This window comes from Panthera uncia, chromosome D2, assembly GCF_023721935.1.
Source record: "Panthera uncia isolate 11264 chromosome D2, Puncia_PCG_1.0, whole genome shotgun sequence".
NCBI lineage: Eukaryota > Metazoa > Chordata > Mammalia > Carnivora > Felidae > Panthera > Panthera uncia.
In genome coordinates this window covers 32,744,975-32,763,133 of record NC_064818.1, presented here as the reverse complement: position 1 = coordinate 32,763,133, position 18,159 = coordinate 32,744,975, and the positions used below count along the sequence as shown (strand labels likewise).

Sequence of the window (18,159 nt, the reverse complement as noted above, 5' to 3'; positions counted from 1 at the left end):
AGTGCATCAGAAACATACCTGAACCCCCAATGTTGTTGTCATTTTTTTTCCCCCGAAACTAAAGTAGACTATTCCCAACTGATGAGTGGTTGTGTTCTAAGAGACCATTTGTTAGGTTTAGTTTGATTTTCAGAAATGGTTTCTGAAGGTTAGACATGGCTGTTTGTTCTTAAGCAAGCCCACCAGGATGTGTACTGATGTGCATTTATAGTGTAAATTAATACTATAGAAACAAAATTCCTTTTATTTTTATGTCTTGAAAAAAATTTTTTTATTTAAAATTTTTTTCAAATGTTTGATTTATTCTTGAGAGAGAGAGAGAGACAGAGACAGAGACAGAGCATGAGCTGGGGAGGGGTAGAGAGAGAGGGAGACACAGAATCTGAAGCAGAATCCAGGCTCTGAGCTGTCAGCACAGAGCCCGATGCGGGGCTCAAACTCACAAGCCGTGAGATCATGACCTAAGCCAAAGTCGGACGCTCAACCGACTGAGCCACCCAGGCACCCCTTGAAATTTTTACTTGAAACTTTTTAAGTATAAATATTTTTTAAAATTTAAAGTCACTGAGAAACAAAAATGTAAACAACTTAAAGCTGAAACTCTTTATTTCCTTCCATATGCCCCTCACATCTTTGTTGTAGCATTCTTTTCATAATTGCAATCAGTATATAATTGTTTCCATGTATTAAACATGGTCTATGTATTGTTAAAACTTAATAGCTACATATTTCTAGGTTATTAATATACCATAATTTTCAGTTAATCTCATATTGTTTGGCATTTGGGTTGCTTTCAGTTATCCTTATTATGAATAGCATGCAATAAATATGCTTATACAATATTTTTTTTCTCTTGGAGTGAATTTCTTGAAGAGAATTAGAGAATTAAATATGTGTTTTAGCTTCATTATTTTAGCTATAAACTGCCAGATTACTTTGCAGAAGAATTGGAGCAATATGAAGTGCTTTTTGCCATGGTTTTCTCCACAGGCCCACCTCATTGGTTTTTGTCATTTTTATTTATTTTGCTTGGTGGCTACCTAGTAGTGAATTATAGTTGGTTTAATTTATTTATATTTCTTTGATTTTCTAATGATTGTTAATTAAAAACACTGCCTACTTTTTCAACTGTATAAACTGTTTATTTTAATTGACCACTTATTAAAGTACAACCTGAGTAAAAACTATTTAGAAATTTCTCTGCTTACGAACAGGTTTAATTCTTACACACTGTTGTAAGCCCATTTGTTAAAAGTACAAAGTAACTGTATACAAGTGTCTGCTATTGCCATCTGTTGGTGGCAAACAGAGGTGTGCTTTTACTCTGGTTTGTAGTTTCATTAATTGAAATAAATTATTTCTATCCATTTTTTCAGTTTGGATAATAAACTAATGAGTAATATTTTTTCTTATTTTAATTCTCCTTTTGATGTTTGTGTAGAAGTTTTTAGCTCTAACATACTTTCTTGTATCTGTCTTTTCCATAAAATTTTAAGTAGTTTTTCTTCCTTTTTTTTTTAATGTTTATTTTTGAGAGAGAGCACGTGATTGAGAGAGGGACAGAGAAGGGGAACAGAGGATCTGAAGTAGGCTTTGCGCTGACAGCAGAGAGCCTAATGTGGGCCTCGTACTCATGAATTGTCAGATCATGCCCTGAGCTAAAGTCGGATGGTTTACAGACTGAGCCACCCAGGCGCCCCCTAAATAGTTTTAATTAAATATTTTTTCTCCATGTTCTGTCACCTTAACCCTTTTCTCTTGTTAGACTAGGTCTGGGTTTAGATTCTCGTTTCTCATAATGACTATATGACCTCAGGCAAATTACTTAGCCTTTCTGAGCCTCAGTTATTTTATCTTCAAAATGAAAGTAATAGTACCTACTTCATAATCTTACAGGTATTGATATAATGACTGCAATAATTTTTGGTTCATAGCTCACTAGTTTTTTCAGGTAAAGTTTTCTATTATTTGTTAAATTCTGTGAAATTTCTAGTAGTAGTTTTAATCAGTATATCATTAAATCTGTATCTTCATCTAGGAAGGTTTTTTTTTTTAAATAATTTAGTTTTCTAAATAAACTAAGATCAAGATCTCTTGCTTTATATAATAGTTCATTTAACTATTTCATTTAATGTATTTAACATACAGTTATTCCATTTAAAATTATATAATTTTTCTTTGAAAAAATCTGTTATCATCAAGTTAAATTAATATTTTAGCATTTTATATTCTCATACTATTACAACTGGTATCTCTTAATGTATTTTCTGTGTATAAGGTGTACATTATGTATTTGTGGGTTTATCTTATGTTTGAGAACCTGGATCAGCAATATTATTTCGTGTGGTAATTTTTATTTTGTTTTCCTTACCTTTTAAAAATCTGTTATTTACATAAGGCACTTACATTCTACATTTTGCCTTTATTTTTATTTTTAACAAATTTGTATCAATATTATTAATAGTGGTTTTTAAAAATATTTTAAATAGGAGTAGTGATAGGTAATGCTTTAGTCCTCTTCCTATAAAAAAAAGGAAAAAAAAATTCTTTGTTAAGTCTACTACAGTACTTGGCTTAGATATTTATGATTTATATGAAGATAGACACTGAATCATTTTTGGGATTCAACCAGGAATACATACAAAATTTTATTATATTCCTTCTAATGAGATTTTATGTATCTAATCAACATTTTCCTATCAAAGATAAATTATGCTTATTTATCCACTTGTTATATTATTCTTGCACTTCAGGGATGAGTTAAGTTGGATCATTAAAGAGGTGGTGTAGTTTAGTGAAAAGGATCGATGGTTTAGGTATCTTGGTGCTACCATTATGCTAGCTGTGTAATCTTGGAGAAGTCACCTCACTTCCCAGGATCTTCTCATCCATAGATTGAAGGAATAGAAAGGAAATAATTTTAAATTGCTAAGCTGTCATTTATGACAGTGTTTCTGTGGGAAAATACGTTGAGTTCCAGCTTTGAATATAGAAATAGATCTCCCTTCACTGCCAACATAGCAGGTGTAATTACTCATTTCTTCACCCTTCCATACTAAGTATTGGGAGTAGAGACTCCCAAGAAAAATTTAAGAGTATGAATCTAGGAGTTTGTATGGAGGACTAAGAATGGTTTGGGGGAGACCCTTGAGGAATGGAGGAAAGGGGAGGACATTAGGATAGGTACTAGGGTGGGATAGCGAAAAGAGCTACTGGAACTAGGTTTATTTCCTTTTCTTAGTCATATTCCTGTATTTCTTCCCCTTAATTCTGTACATTGTTCTCCTTTCCTTTCACCATAATAGCATGTCTTTTGTCCTCTCCTTTCCCTTTTCCTACTCAGCAGTGGAACCATCCTATGAGCTGGGCATGGGGAGAAATCTGACTTAGAAAGAAAACTTGGTGGGGCGGGCGGGGGCAGATTGCTGAGGAAGCTTTAGCTTTTCTGTGGGGAAAGGGAGAGAGCAGGAATGGAGATTTCCCAGTGGCAGGAAAGAAAGAATAGTTTTTGCATATGTAAGCCTGAGATTGGGTAAAGGAATAAGCCTCTTAAGTGATGATCTTTGGTATTCTGTATTGTTTAATGTATATGTGGATTTATTTTTAAAGGCAAAAATTTGCATAAACATATTGCATGTATAAATGCACATTCTTTTTAGAGGTGTTATTTAATCATTAAAAAGAATTTCTGAACACTGATGTCTGTGATTTTTAGAATGCATATTATTTCTTTCATATATTTATCTTTTGTCTTGAGTTTGGTAAAGGAAATACGTAACCCACATGTGTTGTAGTAGTTTTACTAAACTAAAACTTTGCATTTCCTGTAATGGAATCATATATCTCTGCATTAGAATGGAAGATATGGAAAGCTCAAATGAAACATCTCTACTGTCTTCTCTTAGAGATATTACTTGCTTGAAACAGTCTGTTGCTATTTCTGCAAAAAGATGTCCCGCAAGCTCCCAGATTGGATTGGGAACAGAAAGCACATACTATTGATGTTGAGTATGTGCAAAAGTTCTACAATTCAGATTCAAGAAATTGTGTGCTCTTGTTATTATGGAGTGTGGGAGGCTTAGCCTTTTCATTATTGGGAGTGGGTAAGATTTTCCACTGAGGTAGTTTATGAAGTTACCCACATTTCTCTGTGTATGCTATAGATTTTGCAGATGTTGGTGTCCTTGAAGAACCACATGAGTTTGTATATCATTTGTGTCATTACCTTTCACTTAACATATTCCCATGGGTGACACATTTCCTTAGGGGTATCAATATAAATGGGCGATTGTTGTTTGCACAGTCTCTTATCAGTCTTATGTGTTTTCACGTGTTTTTTTTCTGTCCCTAATTTGTCTACTTTCATCAAATATTATAGTCATTCTGTCCATAATTTCTTCTGAACACATATCTTTTAAGAAATCTTTCCTTTAGAGTTCTAGCCAGTGGCATCCCTCTTTTATTCACTAGATCCTACAATACTACATTTTTCAAATTTTGAATATGAGGGCCTTCATTTTTCTCCCTTTCTTTCTACATTCATTCTTCAGTACCACTGCCAAGTTAAATCTCTATCTTTTTATTTGTCTCAACCACCTTTTCTCCATCATTCACTTCCTTTTTTCTGGACTCTCCATCTGAAGAACGGCTCATATATGGCAATAAAAAAGGTACAGACCAGACAGAGTAACATTGTTTTGAAATATGACTTCATAAGTTATCCTCATATCCATGTAAGTTAGCACATTCATTGAATACTATTGATGCAGAGTCCTCTTGGGCCTTCTGCAAATTTAGTTTAAGTTTTATATGAGTTAGAATTTGATGTTTTTAGAAGTCATATTCCAAGATATCTGTCTTTCTGTGCATGGAAATATTTTTCCCTCTTTTTCATTCCTCTTGTTTTAAAATTTCATTCTTTTGCTTATTTGTAATGTTTTGTACTTTTCCCTGCATGATTAGGGGTGTTTGATTGTCTGTCTTATTCCCCAGAGTAATTTTACTGTGGACATTTACTTTAATATTATGCATGATGTGTTTGTAGACTGATTTTAAATCCTGACTTGTATAGTGTTTTTATATTCCAGTGACTTTTTAAAATTTGAAATCAGTATAGTTTACATATCATTCAGTTTTATATGTATATAAATTAAGGCTGAAAATATGAATGTGCCTCATTGCAGCCATCCTCTCCCATCCTCATACTCCTCTCCCCCAGTCTAGCTGTTTTTAAAATTCTGTCCATTTTAAAACAAAATGTTTGTGTTAATTCATTCAAAGAGATCAGACTTCCCTTATGTCCTTGGACAAGACATTTAATAAATTTAGTTTCTTTGTCTAGAAAATGAGATTAAACTTTGCAATATATCCCTAATGTCTCTTGAAATTCTAATGTTCTATGATTCTGAGATTTTTAGTAGTATTTTGGCATCTTAAAAACACTGTGTAATACCATGGTACCTACACAGTTTTGTATTTGTAAAAACTGTAGCTTCATTGCTCATAATATTACCCTTTAGAGCATCATAAACATGGTCATGGAGCCTGTTTTCTTTAAAATATGTCTTTTGTTTTCGTCTTTGAAATTAGATTTCTTTTCTGTTTCCTTGTGGTAGGGTCCAGTCATCATCTTAGTTTTTAATTATATGGTATTTGTGGGCTGCTTGAATTTTAAATGAGATGCTCTAGCCCAGAAGACTTATGGTTGTTCAGACCTCTGTGTACCTATGGCCCCTTTTAGTCTAGTCTCTTTAGCCTTTCCTTAACTTTCTCCTCAACCATGGTGCTTCCATATGTGTGTTTTCATCATGTTGAAGCACAGCTCTAAGGAACCACACTCTTGGGTCCAGAGTGATTCTAGTTGCTATATATGAGATAACAGGACTGAGATTGTTGTTCTTTCTGGAGGCCAAGGGAAGGAAGATACAATTTTGAGTTTTTCTTCAGCCAAAGATCAAGTTATTTTGGTATATTCTCTTCTGTACCAGTGATAGGCAGTACAGCCAACCCTTTATAGAGGTAACATTAGTGATCCTTTAGCCATGTTTTTTAGGGAATCTTTTCTTGTTCACTCTCCTTGTGTCATACTCACCTAGGGATATAAGAGCTTGTATATATTTGCATGACTTTGAGGACGTCTAGTCCATGAGGTTAAGATGTGCATTATTGTTGAAATATTAGTATGAACCTTAGTTCAGTGCCATCTGCACAGTAGTTATTGTATACCATTGTTTTTAAACCACTTAGAGCAAGGAACTTACTTTATCATAGTAAGATGGGATATTTCCTGCCTGCATGTCAGAGGCTTTTATAATAGTTAAATAGAAGACTATACAGAGTTATTACCAACTCTTGTCTGTTAGTCTGCATGCCATAGGCTCTCATGAGAATTAAAGACGATAGGATTGTTAGCATTATTTTTGTTCTCTGGTTTGTGATACAGGTTGGGTTCTAGTTTCTTTCCCATTGCTGTTTTACTGATTAGCAGTAGCGTGAGAGTCATAATGTTTGTGGATTACTTTTCATTTGTATCTGTATCAAACCCCAGTCTTAGACCAGTGCTGAGCTAAACAGTGAAGGAGTAAGAAGCTTTTTGGCATGAGTTCATTAAGTCTCCTTCATGTGAGCTGGTGGGCAGAGGGTTTGGTGTTGGTTAAGATGAGCCTGGTATAGGGTAGTGATAGAATGGTGCAAGTGTGGATGCCCTAAACTTGAGTCCTTTTTTCTATTTATTCCATTGAAAGTAGGTTCAGCTGCAGCCCGGAAAGAAATCATAAGAAACAAAATTCGAGCAATTGGCAAGATGGCAAGGGTCTTCTCTGTTCTCAGGTAATGATACATTTTCCTGATTATTTGTTTTACAGAAATTCCTTTTATTGTACTTTGCTGTAAGCAGTGTCCTGTTTGACACCTAAAAGCAACATAGTAGCATTCTTCCTATAAAGAAGTTAGTTGTACATTTACATAGTGAAGAAGGGAACACAAGTCCTTTTGAAACTAGGGGTTTTGACCCTTGTGATTATTTTTGCTCACTTATGGTATGTGTTGCCCTTCTGTGATGAAAGTACTGGTTCTACACCTTAAAAATTAGAGCAGGATAAGAAGGAGGGGGTACTTTTTATTTAAAAAAAAATTTTTTTTTAATGTTTATTTATTTTGAGAGAGAGAGAGAGAGAGAGAGACAGCACAAGCAGAGGAGGGGCAGAGAGAGAGACAGAGGCACAGAATCTGAAGCAGGCTCCAGGCTCTGATATGTCAGCACAGAGCTTGACGCGGGGCTCGAACCCACGAGCAGTGAGATCATGACCTGAACTGAAGTTGGACGCTTAATCAACTGAGCCACCCAGGTGCCCCAGGAGGGGGTACTTTTTAGAGTATTCCTGATGAACTTGCTTATCCATACAGGAAGTCCCCTTTGCTGGAGCCACAAGCTGTTTTCCTAGGGTTAATTCAGGTTTAAGGGTACACATAATGGGTCAGTCCTTAAAAATTTGTTTGCAAAACTCGTTATATCTGACATTTGGACTTTACAGCATATGAAATACCATATTTTCTCAATTGCTTGATTCTCATTGATGATTAATCTCATTATATATTTAATAAGACTTTTCAGGAAAAACAATATATGTGTCAGTTGTAAGGCATACATTTAAAATATAGAAAAATGTCTTATCTTGGAATTGAGGAAAATATGGTAACAACAATGAATGTCATAAATTACATACATGGCCTACCTCTGGGCCCCATCTCATCTTCTGAACTAAGTACTTGTTGGAAGTCTCTGATGTTTGTTATATCTCTTTGCAATAGGGAGGAGAGTGAAAGCGTGCTGACACTCAAGGGCCTGACTCCCACAGGGATGTTGCCTAGTGGAGTGTTGGCTGGAGGACGACAGACCCTGCAAAGTGGTAATGATGTTATGCAACTTGCTGTGCCTCAGATGGACTGGGGCACACCTCACTCTTTTGCTAACAATACACATAATGCATGCAGGGAATTCCTTCTGCTTTTTAGTTCCTGTCTCAGCAGCTGACACAGGCAGAATACTATATGATAGGCAGTGTCTGGTTAATAACCTGACCAAGGCAGAACATTGATAGAATGGGTATTCCTTTCAATTGAAAATAATGGTCAGTCTCTCAGCTTTTAATGAAATGATATGGGAGCAGCTCATATCATAATGGTTAAAATCTTTATTTTTGTTTGTCTAATGCACTCTTTTCTTTTAAGAGCCCCAGTTTCTGAATGTGAATCAAGGATATCCATATTACTAAAATGGAAATGTAATTCCAAGTTTCTTATTTTTTATTTTTTTAATTTATGTAATTGTATTAGACTATGCTTATATTTTCAGATACTTAATTTTAGAATTAACAGTCTGCTTGGGCCCCAGAACATTACTTATGCACTTCACTTGCCAAAAGATTTGTGCAAGGTTTTGTACCCTGGTGAATAATGCCAAAGTTTGTTTTCTGTGGTGTTTGTCAAATGTTCTATGTATAATTGACTGTCTGTAACATGCTGTTTTCTTCCTCTGCAGATGTAGCTGCTTTCCTAAATCTGTCTGTCTTTCTTTAGGTTAGCTGTATGTCTGTAAAAGTATGTTAAATTAAATTACTCTATCAGACGCTTGTCTGTCTTTTGATGTAGAAGCAACTCTGTAGCACCTTGTTTTGAGGTTTGCTGCATTTGTTGCTGTACTTTGTGCATTCTGAACATGAATGTAACATTAGATATTAAGTCATTGTTATAAGGGGTTGAATTTAAATCCTGTAAGTCAAAATTGAAAGGGTGTTATTAAGTGTGCCTTTATTTTGCATGAAAATAAAAAGAATTATACGTAAAGCATTCCTGTAATCTGGCTCATTGAATATTTTATATTTAAAAAAAACTTACTTTTTTTGGCGTAAATATTTGTGTAAATACTGGGTTAACTTTTTGAAAGCCCGTTACATATTAAATAGAAGATAGTGATGTGAATGTTTTAGCGTATACACAATAACTCAAAGTCTAGATTTCTTTCCCTTGTGGTTGGAAGGCAAAAAATGTGATATGGAAAGTCTTAATTTATGTTTTATTGTAGCCACTTTTGACAGCCCTCCAAGGGACATTGCTCTATTCAAACAGGCAGCAACAGATCTGATGTTTTCCTTAGTCACGGATAACTTTCTTTCTGGTGTCGTAATTAGTGAGTTTTTTTAAACAAACAAACAAAATCAATAAAATAATTCAAATTTTTGAATAAATTTAAGTTAGGTTGACTTTTCACAGTTTCATTTCACTCAGTCTCATAATAAGTGCCAAATAAATAAATTTTCCTATAGACAAATAATTCCTACTTGTAGCCTATTACATGTTCTATTTTATATGTTATTGTGTTGTCTGCTACCACCACTGGTATATGTGAGAAGTACAGCTAGGTTTTAAAATTATAGTTTCAAATTTACATTCTGAATGAGGTTTCCTTTTTTATTAAAAGAAAAACTGCTTTGATTTTCTTTATATTCCTTATTCCACTCTTACTATATTGTAGACATTAGCAACATGAGCTAAAAAGAATTTCACTAAAACTAAGATCTTAAACATTCAATAAAACTAGGAAAAGTGTTAATAGAAGAGGATAAACTTTAATGGCTTGAAAAATGGTATACCTTTTCTCCTTTTTGTTCATAAAAGGAAAACTGAAAGGCTTCATACTTTAATAAATATACACTACAGTCATCTCTCCATTATCCTTGGATATATTATTACTTTTGCATTGTATTTATAGCAAACCTTTCCGATTTCACAATTAGTACTTGCTTTGTTGGCAGCTCAGCATTTCTATGCATTTTTAATTTGCATGCAGCCTGAAGCTCAGTCTTCCAACTTTGAACTCACCCCAACTTCAGGGAAGGTTTGAAAGACAGCTTTACCGAAGGGACTGTATTCCCAGTGGAGAGTGAGTTACAAGACAATGCTGAGTTTAAGGGGTCTAATTTGGGAAACTAGATAGCTCCCCAGCTGTACCAGTGATGGCTCTTGATAGTGTGGGGTGATTTCCCTACTATAATAATATTAACCCATTTTTAAGTACATAATAAAACTCATACAGAAGCTGCATCTGTGTGTTTTAAAATTTTTTTCCTGATATTTTAGTAGACATGTTCCCTGATATGAATAACTGAAAGTTAAGTATTGCAAAAAAAGTTTTAAAATTCTAATACCTCAGTCCTGTTGTCAGGGAATAAGTCCTATTGCCTTCTCAGTAACTTTATGATATTTGAGTGTTTTTACAAACTACACAACTCTTTTGGAGTAGGAATTGGTATATTTTATGTCTGTTTTCTTCATGGAAATTTGATTGGGAGCTAGCCCTATAATGCTGTCTTCACCACGACCTATATGGGAAAATATGTAACCATCTCTATTTTAGTAATGCCAAAGTCCTCTTAATTATTTATCCTGTGTAGTATTGAGGAACACAGTTTGTGACAGCACTATCCTCAAACCTACTAAGGTCATGTCAAGAGGCCTTATAAAACTGAAAACAAATAGAGGAAAAATTGTGCCATTCAGATAGAATTTTGCAATTATCAGATCTCTTTCTTTCCAGCTTAATTATTAAGCTTCAAGTGGCTTTTTTTCAGTTCTAAACATTCAAGCAGTTTTGAGTGTGATATATGTTTTGTATCTTCAAAAGGATTAGGAGCATTTAGGAGCTTCTGGAAAGAGCAGAAAATATAATTTGACCTAGAACATGCTTTTATATATAAAATTAAAGCCTATAGAATGATTTCAGAAGTATGTTGTTACATTTCATAATTTGAAAAATTTATTAATCGACTTTCGGACTACTGATACGCTCAATTAGATACTAATTCTTACAGTGATATCAGGTTTTATTTTTAATTTGTTACCATATATAACACATATTCTGATAGGCATTTTATTTTTTTCTCATTCAATGCCTAAATTATAAAGAAAATAGTCCATATTTTGAAGAATAGAAGTTGCAGGGCTGATCAAATAGAGGTGGGTCATTTATCCCAGTTTTCTGTCTGGGAAAATTCCAAGAGTATACTCCATATGTACAGAGCTAGACTTTTTAAGTGGTTATTTGTATAGTTGGTATACAATAAGTTTGTCTGCTTGGATTTGTAATATAGTTTAACAGTTAAGGAAAATTAAATTTTTTTTTAATTCAGTGTGCAACCTACTTCTTTTGGGTCCCCCCCCCCCCAGTTCACTTTACTATCTTGTTAAGATCAACAAACTTTCCTAATTTAGTCTACTTTAATTCCTTAGATTCATCAGTTTTCTTTCACATTAATAACTGCTTTGGACAACGTTTAGTATTTCTAAATCAAATTGGCCTTGTTGTAGAAGAAGCAAAATAGAAAGGATGGGGTATTATTGTTATAAATATTCTGAGTGTGTGCACTTTGAGTGAAGTGGAGAATTTGCAATGTTGTCAGTCAGTATTGTCCTCTGCAGTCTTTGATCCTGGTCCTCAATGTGAATGTTCTATACACTTTGAACCCAGAGATGAGCCAAAAGAATGTTTGACTGCAAAATGTGTGACTAAATAATATTGAAATTCTCTAAATGGGCTAGAGACCAGCTATACTAAGAATGCATTTCTCATTTATATGACCTATGTGTATGTCCATATCATACAGGACTTACTGCCTGAAAGACCTCAGTTCTATCTTGAGTCATCTCTAGTTGGTAGATGGGCTTGAAAAGATGTTCGTTGGCCTTTCCATCTTCATTTGCAAATGCGTGCTGTTAGTACCAGAGGCAAATTTGAGTTCATGACAAACTGAACATAAGCTTTTTTTTTTTTTTTTTTTTTTTGTAAAGGCTGTAGACGTTAGTATCTGTGGATGTTTGGGACACTAATCAATGTTAGAATAGAAAGGAAGTTCCTAGTAGATAAGAGGGGTCCTTTTAGGTTACCCACAAACAACAGAGCTACAGAACTAGTCTACCAAGAGCAATTCACCAAGTTTACTTTCCTTAAGTTTCATTGTATCCATACTGACTTTTGCAATGCCTTATGAATTAGAAGCAACAGGAAAAGCATTACTGACCCCTTCTAGTTTATATCTTATGGAATAACAGATAATGAGTATTATTTCAGTTGGATGAAAAAAGGGAATCTTCTCTTTGCTCTTCTGCTACAATTCTACCATCATAATTTCACCTTAGAGAATTTCCTTGTGATTGTGATGGATGTGATATAATAAACATGTTGAAAAATTCTAAGGCTATCAAAATACTGAATTCATGATAGGTAATTAATACTGGAGTGCATCTGCATGGGTGCTGAGGTGTCTGTGTTTGCATTAGGTCTATGTGTTCTGTGCTCTGAGCGATGTTGTCATAGTGCTGTGTGTAAACTGTGCTGTGTCAGGAATTGGGGGATTGGATGGGCTCTCTAATGTGGATACTATTTATGTTAAATTGTAAATGATGATGTAGTATGGGATACTGTGATATTTTAAGTGATCATTGCCTTTTCTGCTGTACAATATGACCCTTCTCATCTCTCTCATTCATTTTGCATGCCTCTGCTCACTTCTGTACAGCCACAGTTGAGGCTATTGAGGCTGAAAAAGGTACGATCAGAGTCCTTGCGCTGGGCAGAGATCTGTGGTGTGTGGGTGGGCATCAGAGAATGTCCTGTGGGTGTGTTTTACTCCTAGTTTGCACAGCCCAAGGTGAATCAGACTCACTGACTCATTGAGTTTGATAGTCACATTCCTCTTTTTTTTTTCTTTTCTTTGTGTGTGTGTTTTTGTTTTTGTTTTTTTTTTTTTTTAAATCACAAGGACCAATTTCCACAGTGACAATCTGGTTTTTCCCTTTTCTAGTATATTGTGCAACCAGCATTGACTTGTTCCTGAATTCTTTAGAGTGCAGCATGTTATGCTATAATATTGTAGCATTTGAGGTTGCAAAGAAAGCTCTGTTCCACATTTTGCATGATTCTGTGGTATTCAGAACATTTTTTTCCTAAGTGAAACCCCGTCTAGGTATAGGTTTGAGTTAGTTTTTACTCATTTTCAGTAATTTATCTGAGACTGCAGGAGCTGTCACTATGATTTTTATTTTTATTTATTTATTTATTTATTTATTTATTTATTTTTTGCTGTTTGGCCTAGTGTTTGCTGATAATATTATACTCATGTACATCATATGTTGGTTTGATGTTACACATTATTTAATGCTTTACTGCCCAACCATTTATTTGGTTCACTTGCACAGACTCAGAATTCCAAAGATTGCACATGTTAAAACAACCAGATTATAACCAGTGGTATGGAAATCTTTTGTATGCACATTTTAATAGTGGAAAATGCATCATTCCAGATGAAGTAAATGAGAAATTACAACAATTGGAGGAGGATTGCTATTTACTTTGATTTGGGTTTCCAAAGAACATGCAGTGAATTATGGAAATAATGCATTGAACATGCATTGAATTAAGGAAAACATTTCCTGAAGTCTGAAACTATGAATACTTTTTTGCTATCAGCCAAACACAGACCTAACTCCTGGAGGCATTTCCCACCTTTTTCATTTCATTCTGGTGGCGATGGGGTGATGATACCTTGACCTCCAAGATAGTTCTGATCTGCTAAATTTTAACTTAACTTAACTTACCTCTTTCTCCTCCCAAGCTCTTGGTACAGATTTGTATGTCAAGGATAACCTTGTTTAGCCTCCTCACTTGCCCCTACTCTTGTTGCTGCCTTACTGTGATAGTCACTGGTGATTTTAGGGTCTGAGGTAGGAGATAATTGGTATAATAGAAGTCAGACTGAGACCCTGAGACCATTGCCTGTTTGTTAATTTTGGGGTCAGAGGAGAGTTACTTTTGTGCGTTCTTTTATAAAGGCTATGCTAACACTATGAAGCGATCATGTTTATATTCAGGTTTAAACATTTCACATTTTAAGGGGAAGTCTGGAATGGGGATAAGATTCAGTTAAAGTAAGACTTAAATGTTGCTACATACAGCTAATTTCTTTCTTCTTAAAAATCATTAATTATGTTTTTGAAATCTCAGAAATGTTTTTCAATTACTGACTTATCAAATTTGCATTTTGTTAAGCAATACGAGGATTCTCTCCACCACATAGAATCTGCAGTTTTGAAGAGGCAAAGGGTTTGGATAGGATCAATGAGAGAATGCCACCCCGGAAAGATGCTGTACAGCAAGATGGTTTCAATTCTCTGAACACCGCACATGCCACTGAGAACCACGGGACTGGCAACCATAGTGCCCAGTGACCCACGGCTTCCCAGGGACTCTCACATCTCGGGCCCCAAATGGACAGATCACCCCCAGGATCTGGAGGGGTCGGCCAAGCTGACTGTAAATGTCACAGTCCCTCTGGAGAAACCATTGTGCTTTTGAGACCCCAGCCCCCTTCCTGGATGGAGGCTTGAGGGCCCTGGGACATGCTGTACTATCTGATAAGATTGGGTCATCGCTGCCAAGGTGGAGAGCAGTGAGCAAGGGGCTTGGGGCAATTTCCAGTGGAGGGCAACAACACCTCCATTTATGCTTGTGGTTCACACATTTAAGTTTACAAATGAGATTTCTTTTCCCCTCAGTAGAATTAGATTTTGTTTTTTAACCATGACTTCAAATGCAATCCTAAGAGCTAATGTGGACTTTTTTTTCTCATGAAATGTCTTTAAAGGATGAATTAGCATGGTCTTAAAATACATTTCTGAGGTTGCTAAGCTGTATTTTGAATTATGGGCAAAATGCTGAGAAACCCAGTTGGCATTTAAACAAAATGCTGACCTCAGGTCTATAGTTCTTAAATGTGGCTAATTCTGTAATATAGTCTTGGTATTTTTCAATTATGAATGCATAACCTATTTCTAGGCAGACTCTCTTACTTGAACACAAATCCAAAAACTAATTTAGAATCTTTTTTGCCCAGATCTTTTGAAATTTACACCCCAGAGATTTAAGAAAACCTCTAAATTTCAAAATTATGAAGAATTACAGAATTACTCATTTAAGGTACTTTAAAAGAAGTTTGTACATTGTCAACGTAAATTTTACTTCAAATCATGTCTGTAAAACTTGACGTATTTTGTGTATGCATGTTTTCATTTTGCAAATATTTAATATATAGACCTATGATGTACAGGTACGACATGTATAGGTTACCTAGATGTTATGAGAAATTTTAGTTTATTGTGAGTACTCAAGTTGCTTAAATAGCCACCAGGGTGATTTGCTGCTGGCTTTCTATCATTTTTATGTTTTGATGCAAAGGAAATTTTAAAAATGTTCTGGAAGTGTTTTTGATTAAGCAATGCAGCATAGAAGCAATGGTTCTGTTCAATCATTCAGATGTTAGTGGAAGCATAAAAGTCAAGATTGCATGTTGAACATTTTCCTTTGATAGTTACAGAACTGCTTGGTTAAACTAAATGGAACCATGTGCTAATTTTTCACAATTATTGACCTGTATTGATTGCCACTGTAGTTTGATATTTCCCTTTACTTTGGTGGCCTGCTTCCCTCATGCCCTGGAATACAACTCAGAGCTCCAGGCAGCGGAACCATCTATTGTTTTGTTTGCCAGAAAGTGCACCCTGTATGGTCTCCTGTCTAAGTTGGAAATATTATGCATGTGCAGGACTATTCGAGTATTTTATAAACAGTAGCACACAATAAATTCCATGCATGGGCCGCTGCTCCTATCTCTGTGTTGGGTTTTATTTGGAAGATGTAGTCTGATTTGACCTCGTGCAAATCAGAAAATTCTGTTAACAGAACTGGTATATAGCCTTCAGAGAAGATTATCTCGTGGATAGTTCATGATAATTTGATGAATTAAATTCTTATCTTCATAAATTTTGCTTTTTTTTTTTTTTTTTAACTTTGGTTACATTTGTCTTACATGAGCATTAGTAATTGAGCACTAGAGGACTTTGGGTGCCTATTATAGGCCTTCTAAATCTAATATTTAAAATCACTATTTCACTTGACTTTTCATTGAAAGAAAATGTTATTATCTAGAATTTTGTTACAGTTGTATTGGGAACTTATTGGGTATTTTAACAGTAAGAAAAAGGATATTCATGATACTGCATTTTCTTGCCATCATATTCCTTCTTTGCCATAATCAAAATAGTATGGAATTTTGCAAATTGAGGGAAATTAGGATATTGCTCAACATTTTATAATGTAATCATATGGTAACCTTATTACAGTTTTCAACAATAAATATGATACACATTAGAAAGCATTAATTTAAATTGAAGTGTGTATACTTGCCTAATTTCAGGTAACAAACAGAACTCAAATTGATGATTATTACAGCTTCTAGTTGCTGTATTATCAACTTAACACACATACCAGTCCATGAGCTACCCTTAAAGTTGCTATGCACTGCATACCTTAAAGGTTCTTCTTGATGTTACTGTTTTTATGAAAACTGTGCATCTCTAAATTAAGAGCTTAACTAGAATATCAGGTACCAGGAACTCCGCCCTTAGATTCATCACTGGGGGGAATCATGGGTAAACGTAAAACATCATTAGCAAACTAGAATTATGGGTTGATAGTAAAAATTAAAAAGAGGAAGAAAGTAAGAGAAAGGAACAAAATTCAGAAAAAGTGGTATATGTTAAGAGTGGTAGAAAAATCACCCAGTGCCTCACCTACCACTTTGTACCTGTTGAATAGGAACCTCTTTCTAGTCTTTCTTCAGAACTATGAACCATAGAAGTATTTTTTAAGGTTTCACAGTGAACCATGAAAGCATTTTTAAGGCTTTTTAAAAAATGTAACTCATGGGGCACTGGGTATCTCAGTCAGTTAAGCCTCCAACTTTGGCTCAGATCACGATGTCATGGTTTGTGAGTTTGAGCTACGCAGTGGGCTCTGTGCTGACAGTGTGGAGCCTGCTTGTGATTCTCTCTCCTTCCCTCTGTCTCTGCCTTTCCCTCCACTTTCTATCATAAAATAAAAATAAATAAAAAAATAAATGTAATTCATGATGAAAGCAAACTGAAAAGTTCAGATCTTTCTAAATTGTAAATTTAAATGTCTGCCAGAGCTAGTAGCTATGATGGTAAAATATAAATTAATATTCAATATCAGTTTTTTCTTTATTTTATATTCCTTTATAGTCAAAGATGACACTCCTGAGTTAGAAAAGACCATCTCTCAGGGTGCCTGGGTGGCTTGGTTAAGCGTCCAACTTTGGCTCAGGTCATGATCTCATGTTTTGTGAGTTCGAGCCCCACGTGGGACTCTGTTGCTGACAGCTCAGAGCCTGGAACCTGCCTCGGATTCTGTATCTCCCTCTCTCTCTGCTCACACTCTGTCTCTGTCTCTCTCTGTCTCTCTCTGTCTCTCTCTCTCTCTCTCTCAAAAATAAATAAACATTAAAAAAATTAAAAGAAAAGACCACCTCTCACTTCTCGTGCCTTCTGTTGTTCAGCTAATATTAACAGAACTCATAACCTTTAAATGTTCTGCCAGTTGATTTGAAATAGACCTGAAACATTTGCTTAAAATGAATTACTCCCATTTTACTCAGGATTTTTGCCTATTGCAACTGATTTTCTTTTGTCCACGGCTGTTCTGAATAATGTCATGTAATTGCATCCTTAACACTTTTCTTCCACCTTACCTGCTTTTAGTTTGCTTCCTATAGTCTGGAGTTCCTTAAGAATCCATTTTCAGGGTGTCTGGGTGGCTCAGTAGGTTGAGCGTCCAGCTTGGCTCTGGTCATGATCTCATGGTTCGTGGGTTCAAGCCCCACATCGGGCTCTGTGCTAACAGTTCAGAGCCTGGAGCCTGCTTCAGATTCTGTCTCCCTGGTCTGTCTCAGCCCTTCCCCTACTTGTGCTGTCTGTCTCTCAAAAATAAAGTTAAAAAAAATTTTTTTTAAGGAATCCATTCTCTGCATCTGTTCATGTATAGATTTTTGATTTACCACATTCCAGGACCTTCCTGCAAGTTGTTCTCTTCCCCAGTTTGATGATCACAGAGGCAGGTAAGTGACATATAGCTGGGGCCAGATATAAGCAGAAAATTAGGTCTTGCAGTCATATAGGACCATTGTCCTAATAACTTACGATAGACTCTGGTGCTTGGTAAGTGAAAAGGAGCTAGGAATGCATAATTAAATC

At 35.2% G+C, this 18,159-nt stretch overlaps 1 protein-coding gene across 6 annotated transcripts in view; it reads left to right on the top strand.

Annotated features, from left to right (window-relative positions):
• Window positions 1-18,159, top strand: part of PPP3CB (protein phosphatase 3 catalytic subunit beta) — a 76,400-nt gene that overhangs the window by 42,850 nt on the left and 15,391 nt on the right. The window contains exons 11-14 of one of the 6 annotated variants that reach the window (XM_049645231.1): window positions 6,744-6,828; window positions 7,810-7,907; window positions 12,573-12,602; window positions 14,102-16,531. In XM_049645231.1, the coding sequence (XP_049501188.1) occupies window positions 6,744-6,828; window positions 7,810-7,907; window positions 12,573-12,602; window positions 14,102-14,280 (392 nt within the window). In that variant the 3' untranslated portion in view covers window positions 14,281-16,531. Of the gene's footprint in view, window positions 1-6,743; window positions 6,829-7,809; window positions 7,908-12,572; window positions 12,603-14,101; window positions 16,532-18,159 lie in introns of those variants that run through there. The other 5 variants (XM_049645232.1, XM_049645233.1, XM_049645234.1 and 2 more) reach the window with 5 other exon arrangements.